General features: G+C 43.2%; 4 protein-coding genes across 4 annotated transcripts; 3 read left to right on the top strand and 1 right to left on the bottom strand.

The window, feature by feature from the left end:
• The first annotated feature begins 793 nt into the window (after positions 1-793).
• On the top strand, positions 794-3,095 carry BYT42DRAFT_588220 (uncharacterized protein). Its single transcript, XM_051570246.1, has 10 exons — positions 794-927; positions 1,081-1,140; positions 1,199-1,290; positions 1,371-1,578; positions 1,683-1,832; positions 1,929-2,122; positions 2,192-2,313; positions 2,377-2,476; positions 2,547-2,598; positions 2,673-3,095. Exons 1-10 carry the CDS (start codon positions 817-819, stop codon positions 2,859-2,861), a joined length of 1,278 nt encoding a protein of 425 aa, XP_051418536.1. The 5' UTR covers positions 794-816; the 3' UTR covers positions 2,862-3,095.
• A 1,020-nt stretch (positions 3,096-4,115) lies between these two features.
• BYT42DRAFT_505315 (subtilase family-domain-containing protein) lies at positions 4,116-8,907 on the top strand (the record flags this gene model as incomplete). Its single annotated transcript, XM_051565019.1, has 14 exons — positions 4,116-4,227; positions 4,313-4,341; positions 4,406-4,460; positions 4,518-4,714; positions 4,787-5,056; positions 5,156-5,259; positions 5,329-5,413; positions 5,503-6,008; positions 6,071-6,278; positions 6,344-6,572; positions 6,647-7,089; positions 7,153-7,345; positions 7,446-7,652; positions 7,715-8,907. The coding sequence occupies 14 exons, from the start codon at positions 4,116-4,118 to the stop codon at positions 8,905-8,907; spliced, it is 3,831 nt and encodes a 1,276-aa protein (XP_051418535.1).
• A 4,359-nt stretch (positions 8,908-13,266) lies between these two features.
• Positions 13,267-15,330, top strand: BYT42DRAFT_505429 (uncharacterized protein; the record flags this gene model as incomplete). The annotated part of the gene is made up of 1 exon (XM_051565027.1): positions 13,267-15,330. The coding sequence occupies one exon, from the start codon at positions 13,267-13,269 to the stop codon at positions 15,328-15,330; it is 2,064 nt and encodes a 687-aa protein (XP_051418534.1).
• A 124-nt stretch (positions 15,331-15,454) lies between these two features.
• On the bottom strand, positions 15,455-17,979 carry BYT42DRAFT_145526 (Sodium/hydrogen exchanger family-domain-containing protein). The gene is made up of 8 exons (XM_051562263.1): positions 17,665-17,979; positions 17,474-17,598; positions 17,212-17,355; positions 17,108-17,152; positions 16,926-17,008; positions 16,678-16,863; positions 16,568-16,616; positions 15,455-16,505 (listed from the first exon to the last, which is right to left on the bottom strand). Exons 1-8 carry the CDS (start codon positions 17,771-17,773, stop codon positions 15,633-15,635), a joined length of 1,614 nt encoding a protein of 537 aa, XP_051418533.1. The 5' UTR covers positions 17,774-17,979; the 3' UTR covers positions 15,455-15,632.
• Between the last annotated feature and the right edge of the window lie 587 nt (positions 17,980-18,566).

The following is an 18,566-nucleotide window of genomic DNA, read 5'->3' as shown; positions in this document are numbered from 1 at the left end:
CAAGGGAATCCAAAGCAAGTAGATTTCCTAACTGAGTAGTTTTGAGATTGCGGAAAAATCTCTGATTGGCATAAATGTCATGCTCTCTCCTTGCTTTTCGGTTCATACAAAGACACTTCCAGTGCAACAATCAGAAAAAGGAAATTTACTCTAATGTCGAAACATTTACATCTTGATATGTTTTTGAACCATAGTTTCCCAGAATCTAGATTCTTACTGAAGATGGTCCGTTCAAACCATCGCATGGACATGTCCGTTATCACAGCCAACTTCAGTACTTTGCAATTATTTTATTTTTGCGATCCATTCTACTTTTGATTTGATCGCCCTTACTTTAGAAGGAAATTTTAACTGCTATGAAGTGGCTCTTTTGCATGAATGATCTCAAGCAAAAAAGATGTCGTGGCTCTGACGTCAAATAAGAAAAAAATTCAGAATTCAGGGCGTGTCCCATTCTCTTCCCGGCATTCGAAGCATCGAATGCCAAACGAAAAAAAAGCTGTGCATGATTTGAAAAAAATTTGCAGAATTTGTCTCAAATTGGAAAAGAAAAAAAAAAGTCGTCAAATCCAGAAAAACTTCACACGACATAAATTTCGCAAAGAGCGTCATTGATTTTTGGAATAACAAAGTGAAAAAAGCATGCGTGTGTGGGTGTCAAAGAATGAAACCCAGACTGCACCTGAGCGTTGCCGAGAAAGAGTCATCGCCTCATTATTTTTTTTCTTATTTCCCTTCTGGTGACCCATATCTCGTGCTCGCCCTATTTACTACTGTTGACTTTTTTTTTTTTTTTTTTTTACCTTTGCCACAACCATGTCCGACAATCCCTCACCAGTCTCGTCATCAACTCACCTTCAGTCAGACTCCCTGCCATCCGCTGAGTCTCATATGACGCCAGCACCATCTGATAAGATGGCCAACAAGGTACCATTTTCACCGTTTCTTTTATTCCCTCGTCCCTTGAGCCCTTTTGAGAAGACAAGGGGACTAGTCAATTTCAACAAAATGGAAGCGTGTTACGCAAAAGTGACAGAGTATTCATAGTTTTATACTGACGTTTTTTTCTTGGAACTTTAGCAAGATCTTTATTCAAACGAGCAAGCGTTTAACAACTCACTTCGTGAACAGCTGGAACAAGTAAGATTATAGCATTGGTTCTTCTTTCTGAATAGACATTCATTCATACCAATTATAGACACGTAAAGATAAAGCTTCGTTGGAAGCGGAGCTGCAGTCTCGTGCAGATACCTTTCAAGCAACTTTAGGTCGCTTGCAGTCCGGCACCAGGTAGGTGTCATTTTCATCCCCCATAAATATAACCCACTTTTCCTTTTCCTATTATTTATGTTGACAAAAATGATTGACAGTCAAACAGAAAAAATGTTCCAATTGGATGATCTTATGAATATCTTGGAATTGGATCAATTAAAGTCACAAACAAAGAAATTACACGAACGATGCGTTGAACAAGAAGCTCGTATCAAAAAGCTTGAGTTTGACCTGGAAATGGAGCAAGGACATGTTAATATCTTACGCCATGACAATCAAAGATTGAGACAAATGACAGTGGATATGGTACGCTCAACTAATACAAAAACACCATTAGAAGGCATGAATAAGTCTTTTGAATCGACCATGACGCTGACCCTTGAATTTTGCTCTCTCTCGGCTGCGGATAGACTGCCTTGGCGGAACAAGAGGAGGAATACATTTCTAATAAGCTTCTGAAACGTATCACCGGTTTAAAGAAAGAAAAAGGAGAGCTGTTAATACAAGTCGAGCAAGAAGAAGAGTACATGACAAACATGCTTCAAAAGAAGCTCAATAGGGTAAGTTACTCTCACAAATGCCAAGCTGCATTACCATACTACCTTGAATATCTTATGCCTTGGCTAAAATCAAATCCCCTTTCCAAAAAATAACAGCTTCAAAAAGAAAAAATTGATATGGAAAATGCTCTCGAGCAAGAACAAGAATTCATTGTGAACAAGTTACAAAAGCAACTGGATTCACTACGAAGTCAGCAAAGCATGTCTCAAGCATCTTCTCCGCGCATTCTCATGCAGGACACACCTACCGTACCGGCGGCCTTGTCTTCAGGAACATCACCATCTCTAAAGTACGTATTTATTCTCATCATTCATCCGTCACAAGCACCTAACTATTCGTTGTCGATGGATTTCTGCAGTCCCAAAAAATGGATGGGTCAGCATGGTGCAGCTGTGGCTGAAACCCCTTCAGGCTTGGTAGAGACATTGTTAGCCGAGATCGCTTCTCTTAAAAACAAAACCAACGAAATGGAAAAAGAATGTAGGTGTCGATCATGCAAGCGGCTAACTTGCAGCACGTTAATTGACGATCTACTCGAATTAGTCTTGAGCAAAACACAACAGTGCAACAAGTACAAGAGTGAACTGCTTCAATTTCGCAAACAGCACAAGATGCCCACAGATGATATTCCCTCGGACGAAGGGTAAATATATGCAAAGAAAACCGCAAAAGAACATATCATGTAATTAATTACAACAATGTCCAATGGTTAGTATTCCACTTGTCTTCCGATCCGTACCACCATCCCCTAGCCGTCAAGTAAGAGTAAGTGCCATGCGTTGATTCAGAATTCTGATTAATTTCTGCGGATTCTAATCAACTTGACTTTTTTTTTTTAGGGCAATCGGTCCACGTCCACATCATCACAGCGGTCGCTCATGTCGGATAAAACCGGAATCAATATCAATGCTATCCCTCCACTGCAGCTGGACAATACTGGATCACCTGCTGAAGGTTCGGCTAATGCTTCTTCACCTCAGCCTATCGCTGAGAGCAGACAGAGATCAGGTAAAAAAAAAAGCACATGATTTATTTACTTGCTGTTCATCTGGGGTTCTTAATGCATTGATCATATTAGAATCCATCGGGTCATCTTCAGGAAGTCTGCCCAGACGCGATGTCAGACGAGTTTCCGGCGGAAATTTCTTTGGTCTAAATCTTCCTCCACAACATCCTCCCAATCCATAAGAGAACTCATTAATTTTTGAGACAATAAATCATTTTGATCAGGAACTCAAGTCATGAGGATATGTCAACCTGCCCTTCATGCCTTTAGAGCTATCATCAGATGTTATAGTTTACTACTGTATGCATCATACATTTCATGTGATGTTATTGTTTTGCTTTGATGGTCGTTTTGGTGAACCGTGCCTGGAAAAAATGTCACCACAACGCGACATCGAAAACTTGTGCGACTGGGCATCATGTTGGCATCAGACATCCAGAAAACAGAATGCAAAACATTGCAGAAAAAAATAAATGTTTCCCGTCTGACACATGAAGCCCTGTCATGCGCCGGTTTGTTTAAGCTTCATCTATTCTCCTCTCCATCACGTTGACCCTGCCTTGTTTGTTTAAATTGGAGTGTTTCGAAATTACGGATGACCTTGATTCATTGGACTTGCCGGTTTCTTGTTCTAACCGCTTTACAAAGGCAACAACAGATAATGACAACGAAAGATCCGTATGATGTTCCAAACCTATACCTTTGATTTCGCCACCATTTGGCCCAATTTATAAGATTCTATGAGGAAAAAAACAAACGTGGGTTTTTTCATGTTCTGCTCATAAAGGTGTATTCATAAGCTCAATAATTCACTACCGGTTGATGGGAATTTCTATGGTTAAAAATGGCGTTTATTACGGTATTCTTGTTATTTTTGAGATGACCTCCATCTTGGTTTTTTCGGTCCTTTTCGAACAATAGAAAATTTAAAAGAACAAGCTATTCTGGACTATCCTGTAAATGTGAGAAAGTATACCATGTATCTTATGGTTGTGTCATAGAGAAGGAGGAAACTTCTTTATGTTTTAAGTTGTCAGTGAACCATACCCTGCCCAATAGAGTCCTCAAAATTTCACAGCGAGTTGAGTACCGCTGTATACAAAGGCAGCCACTTTTCAATGGGGCAGCTGCTGTTGAACCTTGGCGATCGGACGTTGAAATCCAGAATAAGGATGCGACAAGCGGAGCCCAGATGACTCCCGGTAGCCATTTCCGTAGCGTGTGCGTTTTTTTTTCTCTTTCTCACTCTTCTTGTGCGCCAACTTTAAAATTTCACATGAGCTCCAGTTTCAAAAAGCCCATCAATGAGTATCCAGTGGATGGGCTCATGCCTAAACAAGATACGCAAGCCGCTGCTTTCATGAAAAAGTTTCCCTCCTATGACGGCCGTGACACTGTCATCGCAATCCTTGACACAGGTAACTTGGCTTATCCTGAGCATATTAGTCTGCAATTCTTTAACCTCAGCCATAGGTGTCGATCCTGGAGCTGCTGGCATGCAGGTAATGTGACAAGCTTGGGTCGAGGTGCTGTCTGTCATTCCGTGACTCAAGCTAGGATGAATAGGTCACTTCTGACGGCAAACCAAAAGTTATTGACTTGGTCGATTGCACGGGTGGAGGTAAATGGAGTAACTGAGCTTGTTCCTGCTGTACGCTGGATACTAAGCGGTCTACAGGCGATGTTATTACGACCACCGTTGTCAGGCCATCTGAAGATACTGTCAATGGGGAAAAAGTTCAGGTTATCCAGGGTTTGAGCGGTCGCAAATTGATCATCAAGCCAGACTGGAAAAATCCTTCGGGAGAGTACAGAATCGGTTTAAAGCGAGCGTATGAGTTATTCCCTTCTGGATTAACGAGTCGCTTGAAGGACGTGAGTAGATGCAATTGGAGAGATTAACCCAGGACAAATCAGGATAACTAAAACTGTTTCGCATGCATGTAGGACCGTCGTCATGCTTTCGAGGTTAAACATGCCCATCTCCTCAGTACAGCTCAAGCTCGTTTGGCTGAGTTTACAAAGAAGAACAGCAAAACCACCGATAAAAATCTTATCAAGGAGAAATTGGACCTGGAAGCCCAAATCGAACTTTTGAAAGAACAAATGCAATCGTACGATGATCCAGGTGTTATGCTTGATTGCGTTTTGTTCTTTGATGGCAAGGATTGGCGAGCGGTTATCGACGTGAATGAGTCGGGAGATCTTCGAGGTAATGTTCGTTGGCCCCGCGGACTTCCCTAATAGGAGGAGATTGCCTTTTTCGGTGAAAATATTCATATTTGGACTTTTTTTCTTTTTTCTCCTTCAGATCAGCCAACAATGACCGATTACCGTAAAGAATTGCAGTATCACACTTTTGGGGAAGAGGATCTCCTCAATTTCTCTGTGAATATTTATGAAGATGGAAATCTGTTGAGGTACAGTTGGGTGATGAGCGCGTAAGCTTGATCCTGTGAGAGAAATGTTAATCACAGACCATCGTGTAGCATTGTGACATTGTCAGGTAGCCACGGTACACACGTTGCTGGGATTGCTGCTGCCAATTTCCCCGAAGAGCCGGCATTGAATGGTGTAAGGTTCACAAGAAAAAAAAAGATGTTTGCATTTTAATCGTGTTTATTGTCGTCGGATACTAAAATACTGTCGATGGGATGTGATAGGTGGCCCCCGGTGCACAAATTGTCTCGCTTCGCATTGGTGATGCGCGCTTGGATTCTATGGAGACTGGTCCCGGCCTTACTCGTGCTGCAGCTCATTTGGCTATTAATAAGGTTGATTTGGCCAATATGTCATTCGGCGAACCCAATGGTTTACCTACGGATGGTCATTTCATCAAACTGTTGGCCGAAGAAGCCGTTCGAAAATGCGGATGTATTTTTGTCACAAGTGCCGGTAATGATGGCCCTTGTTACAGTTCCATTGGTGCACCTGCCGGTATGGATGCCAGTTTTGTTACCGTTGGCGCTTATGTGAAGCACGCGCAAATGCAGGCCGAATATGCGCTCCTTGAATCTTTTGAGGAACAGCCTTATACTTGGTCTTCCAAGGGTCCTTGCTCTGATGGCTACAATGGCGTCGATATCTATGCCCCAGGAAGTGCAATTACAAGCGTACCTATGTATGGCCTTAGCAAGCTTGATTTGAAGAATGGCACCAGTATGTCCAGGTAAAAGAAATACATCACGCTCCCCAATCGCTCCGATTGATGAACGCTGACGCTCTTCACAGCCCGAATGCATGTGGTTGCATAGCATTGATGGTTTCCGCGCTCAAGGCCGAGAAACGCCAATTTACGCCTTTCCGCCTAAAGACCGCCGTCGTTCAGACTGCCAAATCCGTCAATGACCCGCAAAATGTTGGCTTTATTCAAGTGGAGAAAGCATGGGAATACCTTGAAACCTATCAGGATCGTTCAGATCTAGACGTTTTGTTCGAGGTAACTTTGATGAGATCTCAGAAAGTCCAATGATCACAATGGTATTGATATGCCGGTATCTCTAGGTGACTGTGGTTAAGCGAGGAACGCAGCGAGGTGTTTACTTGCGAGAATCCGAGGAAACCAGCCAAGTGCAGTATCTTGCTGTCAAGGTGAATCCTACTTTTATGCGCGAAAAAGATCCTTTGAATCCCATCTACAATCGTGCCAAATTCGACTATGAAGCCCGTATCGCTTTGATAGCAAGCACTTCTTGGATTTCCACTCCTGATTATCTTTACCTTCATTCAGGCGGTAAGTCGCAAGAAAACCTTGGCATTCTCGTTATTTTCCTTTATTTATACGATGATTTTGTTCTTAATGTATAGGAAATGCTTTCCAGATCAAGGTCGATCCTACCGCGCTCAAAGAAGGCGAATTCCATTATGGAGAAGTGCTTGGTTATGATACAAAGAATCCTGAACGTGGCCCCCTTTTCAAAGTTCCGGTCTCGGTCATCAAACCTATCACTCCCGAAAACGGTTCTTTGCTTTATAAAGGCATCGATTTCAACCCTGGCGACATCATCCGCCGTTTCATTCAAGTACCGGAAGGAGCTTGTTATGCAACTTTAACTTTACGCGCTAAAGCGCCCGTCGGAACGTGTGCAGCTCGTTTCATGCTTCACGTCTTGCAGTTGATTCCCAAGAAGAGTCAAAAGGATAGACAAAAATATTCATTCATGCTTGGGTCTGGTTCTTACAGTGACCCTCACTCGGAAGAACAAGTGATCACCAAACGATTTGCTGTCCGTGGTGGCCTGAATCTTGAAGTACGTCATATGAAAACGAGGGTGCGATGGGGGTGCACAAATTAATTCATGCACTTAATATAGGTGGCTTTGGCTCAATTCTGGTCGGCACTTGGCAAGCACAGTGTTGATATCAACATTGAGTTCCACGGTGTGCAAATTGCTGGCAATCTTGCCGACGGTCAGAGCACGTTGCATCTTCAACCTCAGCTCACTCGCTTGGATGTCATTGCACCTATTCGTCGTGAAGATAACGTGGATATCAGTGCTTCCTTCAGTAAGTGACGAGATCATAACTTGCGGCTGTCTGCAGCGCCCTTGGATTGATGATTGACGATTTGACTTTTTTTTTTCTTTATTTTATTTTAAACTTCAAGACAAGGTGCGAAGATATTTGCGACCAACTGAATCTACATTGACGCCTTTGGCTGCCGATCGCAACAGCTTACCAAGCACCAAATTACTGTATTCGCTGGTGCTCACTTATGCATTCAAAGTAGATGCCAGCATTACTGTTTCTCCGGCCTTCCCGCAAGTGATGAATCAACTTTACGATCATTATCTGGCAGGCGTCTTCGGCATTGGTAAGATGGAGCACAGAATGGTATAAAGGATTCCATGCTGACCTCGTTGGATGTTCTTATAGTGTACGATGCCAACTGTCAAGTGGTGGGATATCTCGATGTATACTCTCATGATATCAAGCTGAAGAAGAAGGGTGACTATAAGATCGTGCTTCAACTGATGACTGAAGAAGAAAGCGTTCTGGAAAAGCTGAAGACCACGATATGCGAACTGGATATGGACGTAAAGTCGGTGAACTTTAATGCATTCAACACAATTTCTGATGTCTATCATGCGGACAAGTCGACCTTATCCAAGGTGGTCCTGGAACGCAAAGACGCCAAGGCATTCTTTATTGCTCCACCTTCTGGTGATTCCGCTTTACCAAAGGAGGCTAAACCTGGTGATGCATTGGTTGGAACGCTCACATTTACGAGCAGCAAAGTCGATGGTGGCCAGTACAAACTTCTGTATACAGTTCCTCCCAACCCTATGGATTCGAAGAAGGACAATGACAAAACCGACAAGAAACCTACAGACGTAGAATTGCAAAAGAATCTGGCGAATGCCATGAGAGACTTGCAGATCACCTACCTCAAAAAGGCGGCCAATGACTCTTCAGCTTACAAAGCGATCGCATCACAATTGGAATCTCAACACGGAAATGACATTCAGTTCCTCGAATACAAGATCGATGCCATTTGGACGTCGGCAGGTGGTGCTGCTGAGTGCCTTGTCACACCAAACAAACTTGGCGAGAGTCAAGCCAAGGAAATTGCAGGTTTGGCGGACAAGATTCTTGGTCAGATTGATCGACGAGAATTGTCCGAGTTTTACGGTCGCAAGCAGCCTGAAAATCCGTCTGAGGAGCAAAAGGAAAAGACCAAAGAAAACGACAAGAAGAAACAACAAGTGATTGCCGCTTTGAAGAACAAAACCATGGCTCAAGCTGTCACACTTGTCAATGACGGCCAAGAACTTGAATCGAGTCTGGAAGAATTGCAGCAGTGGGTGGGCGAAGATGCCTCTGATCTGTGTATTGCACTTGTCAAGGTCAAATTGGATCGATTGACGCATCGATCAGGTCTAGCTTTGAAGACGGTGCAAAAGTATATTTCCGAAGCTGGTATCGGATCGGACAACAGCAACGAATTAAAGAAGGCTTGGAAAATGCGTGCCGAGCTTTATCAAGAACTCGGATGGTCTATTTGGAGCGATTACGATTCCAAGTGGAATCTGATCCGTTGCCCGCCCGGCGGTTTTGCAGCTCTTTAGAGATATTCCCCCCCCCCCCATTTTAGCCGTTTTCTAGGGTCTTCTGCAAATACGACCCAAGTGAAGTGCTGGAAAAGCAATAGAGCAATAAAACCCAAACAGTTTTGTATTGTATTTCAGAGTTTAGAAAAAGCGCCTACGCATCTTAATGGCCCCCCCCCCAATAATTTATGTAGTGAATGCCACTGGTTTTTTTTATCTAACGTACGACTCAATCTCAGCCATAACAGCAACCAGGCTGACCGCCGCGCCTGACGTTGTTATTCTTGAAGTCCTTATGTAATCGATTATAATTTGAATGGCTTTTGACGTTGAGTGTCGTGGTGTAATTGGACAAACATTTGCCAAGGTAAACACGCTGCATTAAGGTAACCCAATGCAACATGACAACGTCGACCGGCCGATGTTCTTTAGTCAAATTTTGTTGAATCTCCATAACACTGAGTAGCCCGTCTCATGGTTGACAAATATCCTAGCAATATTCGGTCTTTGTTCTTTTGAGCAACAGGGTCTATCTCTGCCTACATTGAATGTTAATTACTGTACTGTAACACACTCAATATTCTGTCAAAAACCAGGTACCCTTACGGTGATAAAATAATGTAGATCATACAATCTATCCACGTCCGCATCATTCCACTGCCGCCGCTCCCGGAAGGACTTCCAAGGAAGGTCGAAGGCTCTGCTTGTATTAAAACAATAATTTTGCCTTCTTGCTTCGACAAAAGAGCAGAGGTCCAATCCGCTCTTCTTCGTACGAGCCTACAGTAAGCGCGCAGCATATTCCAGTGATTAATTAATATACCGACGCACCAATGGTAATGCGGATGGCATTTACTTCACTACATAGCCTGTGGATGCATGCCATGTCGGTCTTATGCCGACAGAACCAGTTCTCCACCGGATACATTGTAGTATCTGCATTCATCACGGTAACAAATACCTTTGCCAATCATTGAGGTCTTTGTCTTTGACCTGTGTATGTAGTGCCACATCATACATACCATGGAAGAGTTGTCCTCACAACCTGTATCGACTACTTCTTTATTGAGTGAATAAAGACAGATTAACCTCAGATGATGATAGAGTATCATGCCCTTCACCTTGCCTCACCCTGTCATTTGTCCTCATAAGTGCCAACGTGAAAAAACTATCGTAATCAGTGTCCACGATATCGGACCAGCAAATTGTGTAGCCAAGGTGAGGCTACCATATTAGGTTCGCGATGAACAAATCATGCTTGCAACTACCGGTGCACTTTCTTTGAAAACCAATCCCAAACTGACGATCTGCTTTTTTTTAATTATTTTTATCAGCAAAATTAAATATCTGCATGCAAAGGGCCTGAATCGGAGAGCCAAGAAAAGCTGTCCAAACGAAGCTCAAGAGCGTGTTGTTATGCTACCCATCGGAATGCACAGAGATGGTTTGTATGTAAACAAAGTTTGGCAGTAGTTATACACCAAGCAATCCAAAGCCTCGATTAGGTCGTTCCTACCATAGCATTGCTATCCGATCAGAATGCCTCCTGTGCTGCAAGTCGACAAAACGAAAACTTCGAAGCATAAATTGATGTCTTCTTTTTTTCATTTTTTTTATCATGATAACAGGCGTCATCAACCAAATTTTGGAAAAGCAATATCAATGCTGTGGAGTATGCAAATTATTCCACAACCTTGTATTCAGTCACGTTGCCACATACATTCCAGGGATGACTTACTCAAGTTATCTGACATTATATATGAACAAGTAAATTACTGCCCCTCAATTGGTTTCTATCATCAAACCTTGTCATGAGCTTGTTTCTTGGAGAGAACAACTTCCCTTTTACATTTGAAGGAAAAATGTGATCCTAGTAGAATTACAATTCCCGATCTTCCTTATATGGGAAACCGGTTCCAAAGGATGAATGAATACGACAGATGAAAAGGCGATGCTACATGACAGTTACTACGACCCCTTACAAGCAAAAATGGCAACTCAATGCTGTCAAAAATACACAGCATTTAAACAGAGATCAAAGGATAAATTATTATGCGCACTCAAGTCGTCTGGAAAAACAGACTCGAGCTTTCATATATCAGCATTCATCATCTTTGTTGGGACATGCATGCATGCTGATGACTCGAGAATAAACTTGTCCTTACTTGACAAATTTTCAACCATATTATAATATGTATTTTTGAATTGTTTTTGCAGATGATCTGCTGTATGTGGTGACTGCAGAGACATGAGCATTGTGAGAGTGTTCTACTTTTCAGGCATGAACTGTAGTATCGCAACTATTGCACACTGTTTCTTTGTTAGCCCTCAACTTGGTTACAGGAAACACTGTGTATAGGCATGAAGCAGGCACACAATTTCACGAGGCGACCGATTCTCTATGCAACTCATCCTACAATGTTAGCATATGTACCCTGCGCAAGAATCGTCAGAAACCAGTGTACACGACGCGGTTATTGAAAGCAGTACAGTACAAACGACCTCCTGGCACCGTTTAGAAGAAAAGTCACGTAAAAGATATACAACATAGAACAAATTGTAAATTCACTTGAAGACGTTAATCAGATCCACCGCTTAGACCAGTTCCGCAGTCGCATAATCGTTAGAAGAAGAAGCTTAATCCCTCTCCAAAGAAATTAAGTGTCGGTGGTATGCTGTATGAACAGTTATGGTTAATTCTGGAATTCCATTGTTAATATTGTAATTGAGAGAAAAAAAAGGGGACGACATTCACGAAAAGAGGATTGATTCATTCTGGAATTGAAGAAAAAAAGGCTGAAAAAGCAAAGATATGAAGAACTACAGGCATCAGCTGTTGAGTAAGTAATGCTTTTATCTATACGAGAATGTACTAATGTGCGTTGATTATTGCAGTTCTTCTCCTTAGCTGACAGCCTCTGCAGTAATGCCAGAAAACGCTTCTTCTCAACTTTCTTTGCCAAGTAAATGGTCAACGGTAGGTGGTCCTTTGAACGTAGTACATTCATTCATCAGTCACAAGTCAACCTCTTCGATGTTCAGACTTGAAGTGGATGGGAACTGTGGATTTCGGGCGATCGCACATAGCGTCGAAGGCAACGAACAGGGGTGGCAGCTGGTCAAATCAGATATCCTGGATCATTTGAAGGATAAATTGGACTTTTATTTAGTACTCTTGGCAACGACGGCTGTCAAAATACTTTTTACAACACTGAACAGCACTGACGCACCTCAACGCCTTCAAGCTTTCTGGTTTATGATTCCTTACTGTGCTTTAACTGCAAACACTTACAACATTGCTCTTGCCACTTATAGTGAGCAGCAAAGCATCCTATTTGTACCTTTTTTCTCTTTTCCTTCGTCCGCTCGTCCGACCATACTCCAGCTAACTTACAGTCACTTTTATCTGGTGACTATAAAACCAAAACACAGAGCCAAGCTCCCGCCACTGTACCTCGGCCATGAAGACATATGCAAAAACTATTGTCTAACCGATTATAAACTTCTTTTCGTATAACTTGTGTAAGTGCTGCTCACAAAAATTGATCTATAACCTTTTGACTAACATCATATATCATAGCTCCTTTTACAGTAAGTATTCAAAGTGATACACTGTCGGATCATCATTACATGCACATAAAAAGTCACAATTCACATAAGCTTACGTCACCCAAAAAAATGAAATTTTAAGTGATAATTTAGCAGTCCCATTATGTGCAATCTCTATGTGCATTTAGCAGAACCCCCATTATGTGCAATCTCTGGTGACTGACGTCATACTTTGAGTCCGGCGGCAGCGACGGACGTGCATCTTTTTTTTTTTTTTTCCCAATTTCTATTTTGATAAAAAAAAAAAAAGGAGTCCCTGTCAAGGTGCCCGTAAATTTTTTGTTTATTCAAATAGATACCCAATATAGTTTGCGTGAATCGCACTGCATTCTCTTCATTGGCTTGCTATCGTTACTTATTTGCGGTGTCTGGTTTTCCTATACATCCCTACAAGAACGATCGACAAACAAAACCTAAATGCGTTCCGCCCTTGCTCTTCCTGTGGGAGGAAGCAAGTCCGCTGTCGCCTGCGCTTTGCAACAACATTACCAACGGAGCTGGCTGCGTTATTTTCACATCATCTTATCTCCTCATCCTCAACCTCCCTGCACCAATGTCCGAACCTTTTCGCGAACCACTTCCTCATTCTCTCGCCAAGCCGCAAAACCTTCATCTACCAAACGCCATTCTAGCGATCACGAACTGCCTTTTTTCTGGTGTTGCGTCGGTGTCGACGGACCAGCAACCACTCGTTCATCGACACTTTCCGCTAGCTCACCATCGAATTTGCAACACCAACGCGGATTCCGAACTCGAACGCGATCGGCCATGTCCGCCAGCAGTTCACAAAGGGCGCAGAGTCTCGTGGAAGTAGAAAGCGGTGCCAATGGATCGCTCCCAAAGAACGGTGAACAGCACAAGGTTCATCCAGATAAATATTATCAGCCCCGTCGAATTGCAGGACGTTGTGACTTGACAGAATTACTGAAATACTTGACGGATCACCGGAAGCAGCTCGGTCCAGCTCGAATTTTCAGATCGCTCAGGGCAGCACTGTATACAGGAAGTGAATATGACCCGCAGAAAGCGTGGAGAATTTATGAAGCAATGGTTCAATTGGACGTGGTACATCTCATGCGCATCAATCATTACGGTCAATTGCTCAATATTCTAAAGTACGAAACGGGTCCAAATGGTCTCAAGCACATGTTGGTCGTGGCGGACCAAATCAAGAAGGCACACAAGGATGGTATTCTCAGCATCAGCTCCATGTGCTGCTCACAAATTTTATACGGTATGGCAAGGCACGGTGAAGTACGAGAAGCGATCAATTTCATTCGTTACATGAGAGAGATCGGTGTGACACCCTCCACCACGCACTACACATCGTTGGCACTCGCCTCCAGTCGCAGGCACGATCTTGAAGCGACTGCGGAAGCAGCACAACTCATGTTGGAAGGGGTTCAAAAGGACGGTGTAGTTTTGGAGACCAGGGCTTATTCTGTGATGGTGTACGCTTTATCCCAGGATACCACTACCGACGGCGTCATGAAATTCCTTAAATCGATCAAAAGAGCAAACGCAGCCGGTCCTTCCAACGACGACAGCAGCTACTACAATGTACATATTTATACATCTTTAATTTCAAGCTTGGCACAAAAAGGCGACGCCGCCAATGCGAAACGCTTATTTGACGAAATGAAACGACATGGTATCTGGCCGAACAGCGTGACCTATGCAGCATTACTGGACGCGTACGGTCGAGCGGGCGATTTCGACAGTGCGGTCAAATTACTGAACCATCGATCCAAAGACAGAATCAATCAGTTGCCCAATCCAGTCATGGCCACCTCGATCCTGGTCAACAGTATTCGACACGGACGGTTGGATTTGGCGGAAGAACTCGTAAGTCAATGGTTCGAGGAGAGAAACATGGACGTTCGGAAAATGGACGATCAGTTTCGGGCCGCGTTGATGTGGGTCAAGGTCAAGCGAGCGTTGGACGAAGGCCGAGCATTTTTCGATCGATTATGCGACGAGAATGCGGAACTTGTCAACGAGATCATGGTCAACCATCTCGTGATAGCATCTGGCGAAGCGGAAAATGTCGATCAGGTTTACGAAAATTTCGGCTTACACAAGATGTTGAATTCCGACACGGCGCCGTCTCTGAGAGCACAACATCATCTGATTGACGCTTTATTCAAATGTCGCGAGATCCCGGCCGCTTTGTCAGCGTTTGCACTGATGCGCAAGAATGGAGTACCGGACGATATCACGTTGGCGATGGTGATACGAGGCTTAGTATTGAATAACGAGGTCAACATCGCGTACCGTGTGTTCATGGCGATCAAGCGAGATGGAATCGAACCGAATCTGCGTGCCTACAGTAGTTTGCTAAAGGTTTGTGGAAAAAAGGCCGATAGATCAACTCGCAAGACCTCCGGTGTACCGGCCGACGTATTGGAAGCGATTGGTCTTTCGGACGCCGACGGTGTCACTACCATACCAATGAACAACTCATCGCATGCCTATCGCCTCTTTCAACAAATGACCACCTACCACAACCCGGATCTTTACACTTATACCACCTTAATATCATGCTTTGCCAAAGAAAACATTGGTAGAGCCATCGGCATTTTCAAACACATGTGCTCGGAAGGACTGAAACCCAGCGTTGTCACTTACACCGCTTTGATGCAAGGTTGTTCGATTTTCCGAAGTGCGGAAATGGCTCTCTTGGTCTATCAACATATGCAAGCTCAGGATGTGACCCCCAATAGGCTTACCTGGCATTATTTACTGAAGGCCCTGGCACGATCGAAAGTACCGAAATCTGAAGTGGACAAAATTGCAAAGATAGCAAGAAAGGCAATGCAGAGCACCACATAGCCAGAGAAAAAAAAACACACACAACACCCTTTTTTTTTATTGCTGTTGTTTTTACCGTCACTCTGTATCCATAGGAAAAATAGTTCGTCGCTCTTTTGTAGCTTTTTCTCTACCCAGTTATAACATTCTCTGTAATATATCTCACGGCTTCTCTTTTTATTTAAAAAGAGTTCAAAGGGGGCTCTTTTGAGCGTCATACAATGATTCTATAGTTTATGTAATCATGCCAAGAAAATAAGATGATGCGGGGTAATTATGCAAACCAGTTGGGAATAATCATTCAAAGGAAAAACACATGCAGATTAATTCACCGTTTTTTCCACTGGATGATTCATGGGCAAATATAAAGTACTATCCTCCGGGTCAGTATCTTCTTCAAATTCTTCATGCTGGTATCGTTCTTGACCCGGTCCTCCAGAACGATGAGGAACATTATCTGGCGTAACAATAGTGATAGCCGTTTGTCGAGGCGGCTGAGATGGCCCCGACATTACTGGCGCATCACCGAGATCCTGTTCTACTGTTTGCGTGGTCTCGCGATAGCCGGGACCTTCCGTGGAAGTGACGGTTTTCTTCTTGAAGATCTCTCCACCAAATTTAGAGAATACATGCGTATTCGTCGATGTGACACTTGTACGAGTTAGGGTACGGCCGGCGAAAGTTCCCATGTGAAATAGAGGAATAGTAATTCCGTGAACAATGACAGAAGCTAGTACCATGAAATAAATGATCGGTTCCACCACTTCGCGAGCGTGGGCATTCGGGCCCGTAGGTGAGAAGTTCTGGATGGCCACAGTGTAGTAAAAAATGGCCCCCACACCGATAGGACCGAACCAGCCAGTGAATAAAGCCTCGCGCCAGTTTTGAATGGCAGGAATCCATTTGTAAAGGGCGGCAATGATGGGTAATCGTCGGAACAGAAGTACCATGATAGCCAAAACGACCAATCGCCACACACTAAGTCGAAGATCGGCATTTCCAAAGGCAGACCAAGGCATAGTGGCGCCGATGTAGACGAAAATACTTAGGTTGAGAAGCATATCCACCACATTCATAAGATGGGCATCTTCTGTCTCTTGACGGAACCAGTCATCCCAAGTGAACGAATTTCCCGCAATAAAGCAAGCCAGCAAATCATCGCTTCCGATAATGGAGACCACGCCCATTAGAAACAACTACAGAGCAATCATCATCAGATCTGTGTTCCCCGCAGTGGTCTGGAGTCTTCTATACTTACTGCTAGCGCCACCGAGAATACCAGGAAGGATTCTTTATCTATGAGTTTGCTAATGAAATGCGAACATGAGTTACAAAGTCTTTTCCGGAAAATCCAACACCAAAACATACTGGGTTTCCGAGTATTTAAGCAGTTTTCTCGCAGCGTAACCCACGACAAAGCCAATGACAATTGAAAGCAAGATTTGAAAAGCGCAAATCCCGTAAGCCCATTTGCCAATGGCGGTTCCCGTAGGCATTTGGATGAGATAGATGGCAAGGAATAAGAATGGGTAACCCAACCCATCGTTGGCACCACTAAGTCATACAGATGAGATTCGTTTCTATGCCTCAAGATTTTATCTGCAAGTTCATCTTACCTTTCCGCGGAAATAATATTACGAACATGAGGCGGCACACGTTTCTCTGCAAATTTGCCCTGGACTATTGAATTCGCTAAAATCTAGTAGAATCAAGGAAAAAAAAAAGAAGACGAATGAGGCGAATGAGACTAGGCACGTGGCGACACAAGAAACTCTGGACATATAAATGCGCTACTTACAGGATCAGTAGGAGTGAAACAGGAGGCTATCATCAAGGCTTCCAACTAGTCATCCATGTTAAGTACCCCACATGATGAAATCAAACTGTGATAGACGAACATACATAATTTAACCCTGGGATCATGGCCCATACGCAAAGTCCACTGATCAACCACATCCAAATCATGACCGGAATCAAAAGCATGGTCAATGACAAGAGTTCTTTTCGCAGATAGGCTTTTGGAAGCGCCACACCGGCTGCCATGACCTGTTGCGAATTAAAATCAAAGAAAAAGACATGAGTAGGGTGGATCACACGATAGTAAACGATGGTTTCTGCAAATATTATGCATTGTGTTCGACGAATGAAGAAAACATTTAATTACCTGGATGGCAATCACGATTCGCGAGAATTCGCGCGTGAGATCTTCCTTATTTCCACCCCAGTCATCGATATTAATGAAATTGGCGCAAAGAGGTCCAAAAATGATGCCGCAAGCAATTGCGACCGCTAATTCATCGGGCGAAATTTAGTTTATCAGTCCTCCCCATAGAGAAATCCCCAAATTAAACTTACAAGCTTCTGAAATATATAGTTTCTCTTTGATAATGAGGGAGCATAATCCGTATAGCAAGATGAATCCGCCCAGAACGGCACAGACAACCGAGACAGTTTCAATGGCCATAAACAAGTGTCGTAGGGCGATATGGGATTTAATTAATCAAGTGGGTAAAGTGTTAGCTTAAGAGAGTGATCGAGAGTCAACTGGTGAAATCGAGGTGATATGCAATAAGGACGTCGAAAGAACAATGGAACATTGGATGTTCAAACGAGGGCAAGTTAAAAAGACGCCAGTGAGAAGAAAAAATGTGTACTTTGTTGCGTTTTCAGCAGCGATCAAATGACAATTGAATATATAAGAAGTAGGTTTTACTTCAATACATAGACAAGGTAATAGAAATGAATTGAATACAAAGAAATGACACTTCCTAATCCATGCGAAGGAATAAAACGGACCTTATTGTTGATCTGTGACAGTTAAATTATGAAACGAGACGATATTAACCAAATGGGGTATTTTGTATGACATAAATTAGTATGAGGCATTTGTGCCAAAACTCCGACTTGTTCCGAACTTTTTTCAAAGCGGCAAAATTCTTCGGAAACCACGGCCGCAAAAGACCCGCCTTGACCAATTATAGGAAAGGGTTGCCACACCGACATTTTCTCTCCCCCCTATTGTCGCCTAATTTGACGATCGGTGTGACGGAGTACAATTCAAGTCACTCTATTTCAGATAAAATGACTATAAACGACGCCAGAAAATTTGGAGCTTTAACAAACCGGGATTCAGCTGAATTTGATTGTCAGAATATTACTGTTTTTGGAGAAATAGAACCTGAAGCTATTCATCATTATACGACTTTAATCCAATCACCGAGCATCCATCCTCGTCTGCGTGCATTTTCTCTGCGCTA

This window comes from Radiomyces spectabilis (assembly GCF_025331425.1).
Source record: "Radiomyces spectabilis strain NRRL 2753 chromosome Unknown BYT42scaffold_17, whole genome shotgun sequence".
Taxonomy (NCBI): domain Eukaryota; kingdom Fungi; phylum Mucoromycota; class Mucoromycetes; order Mucorales; family Radiomycetaceae; genus Radiomyces; species Radiomyces spectabilis.
Note: the sequence above shows the minus strand (reverse complement) of the source record. Positions and strands in the feature narration are given on the sequence as shown.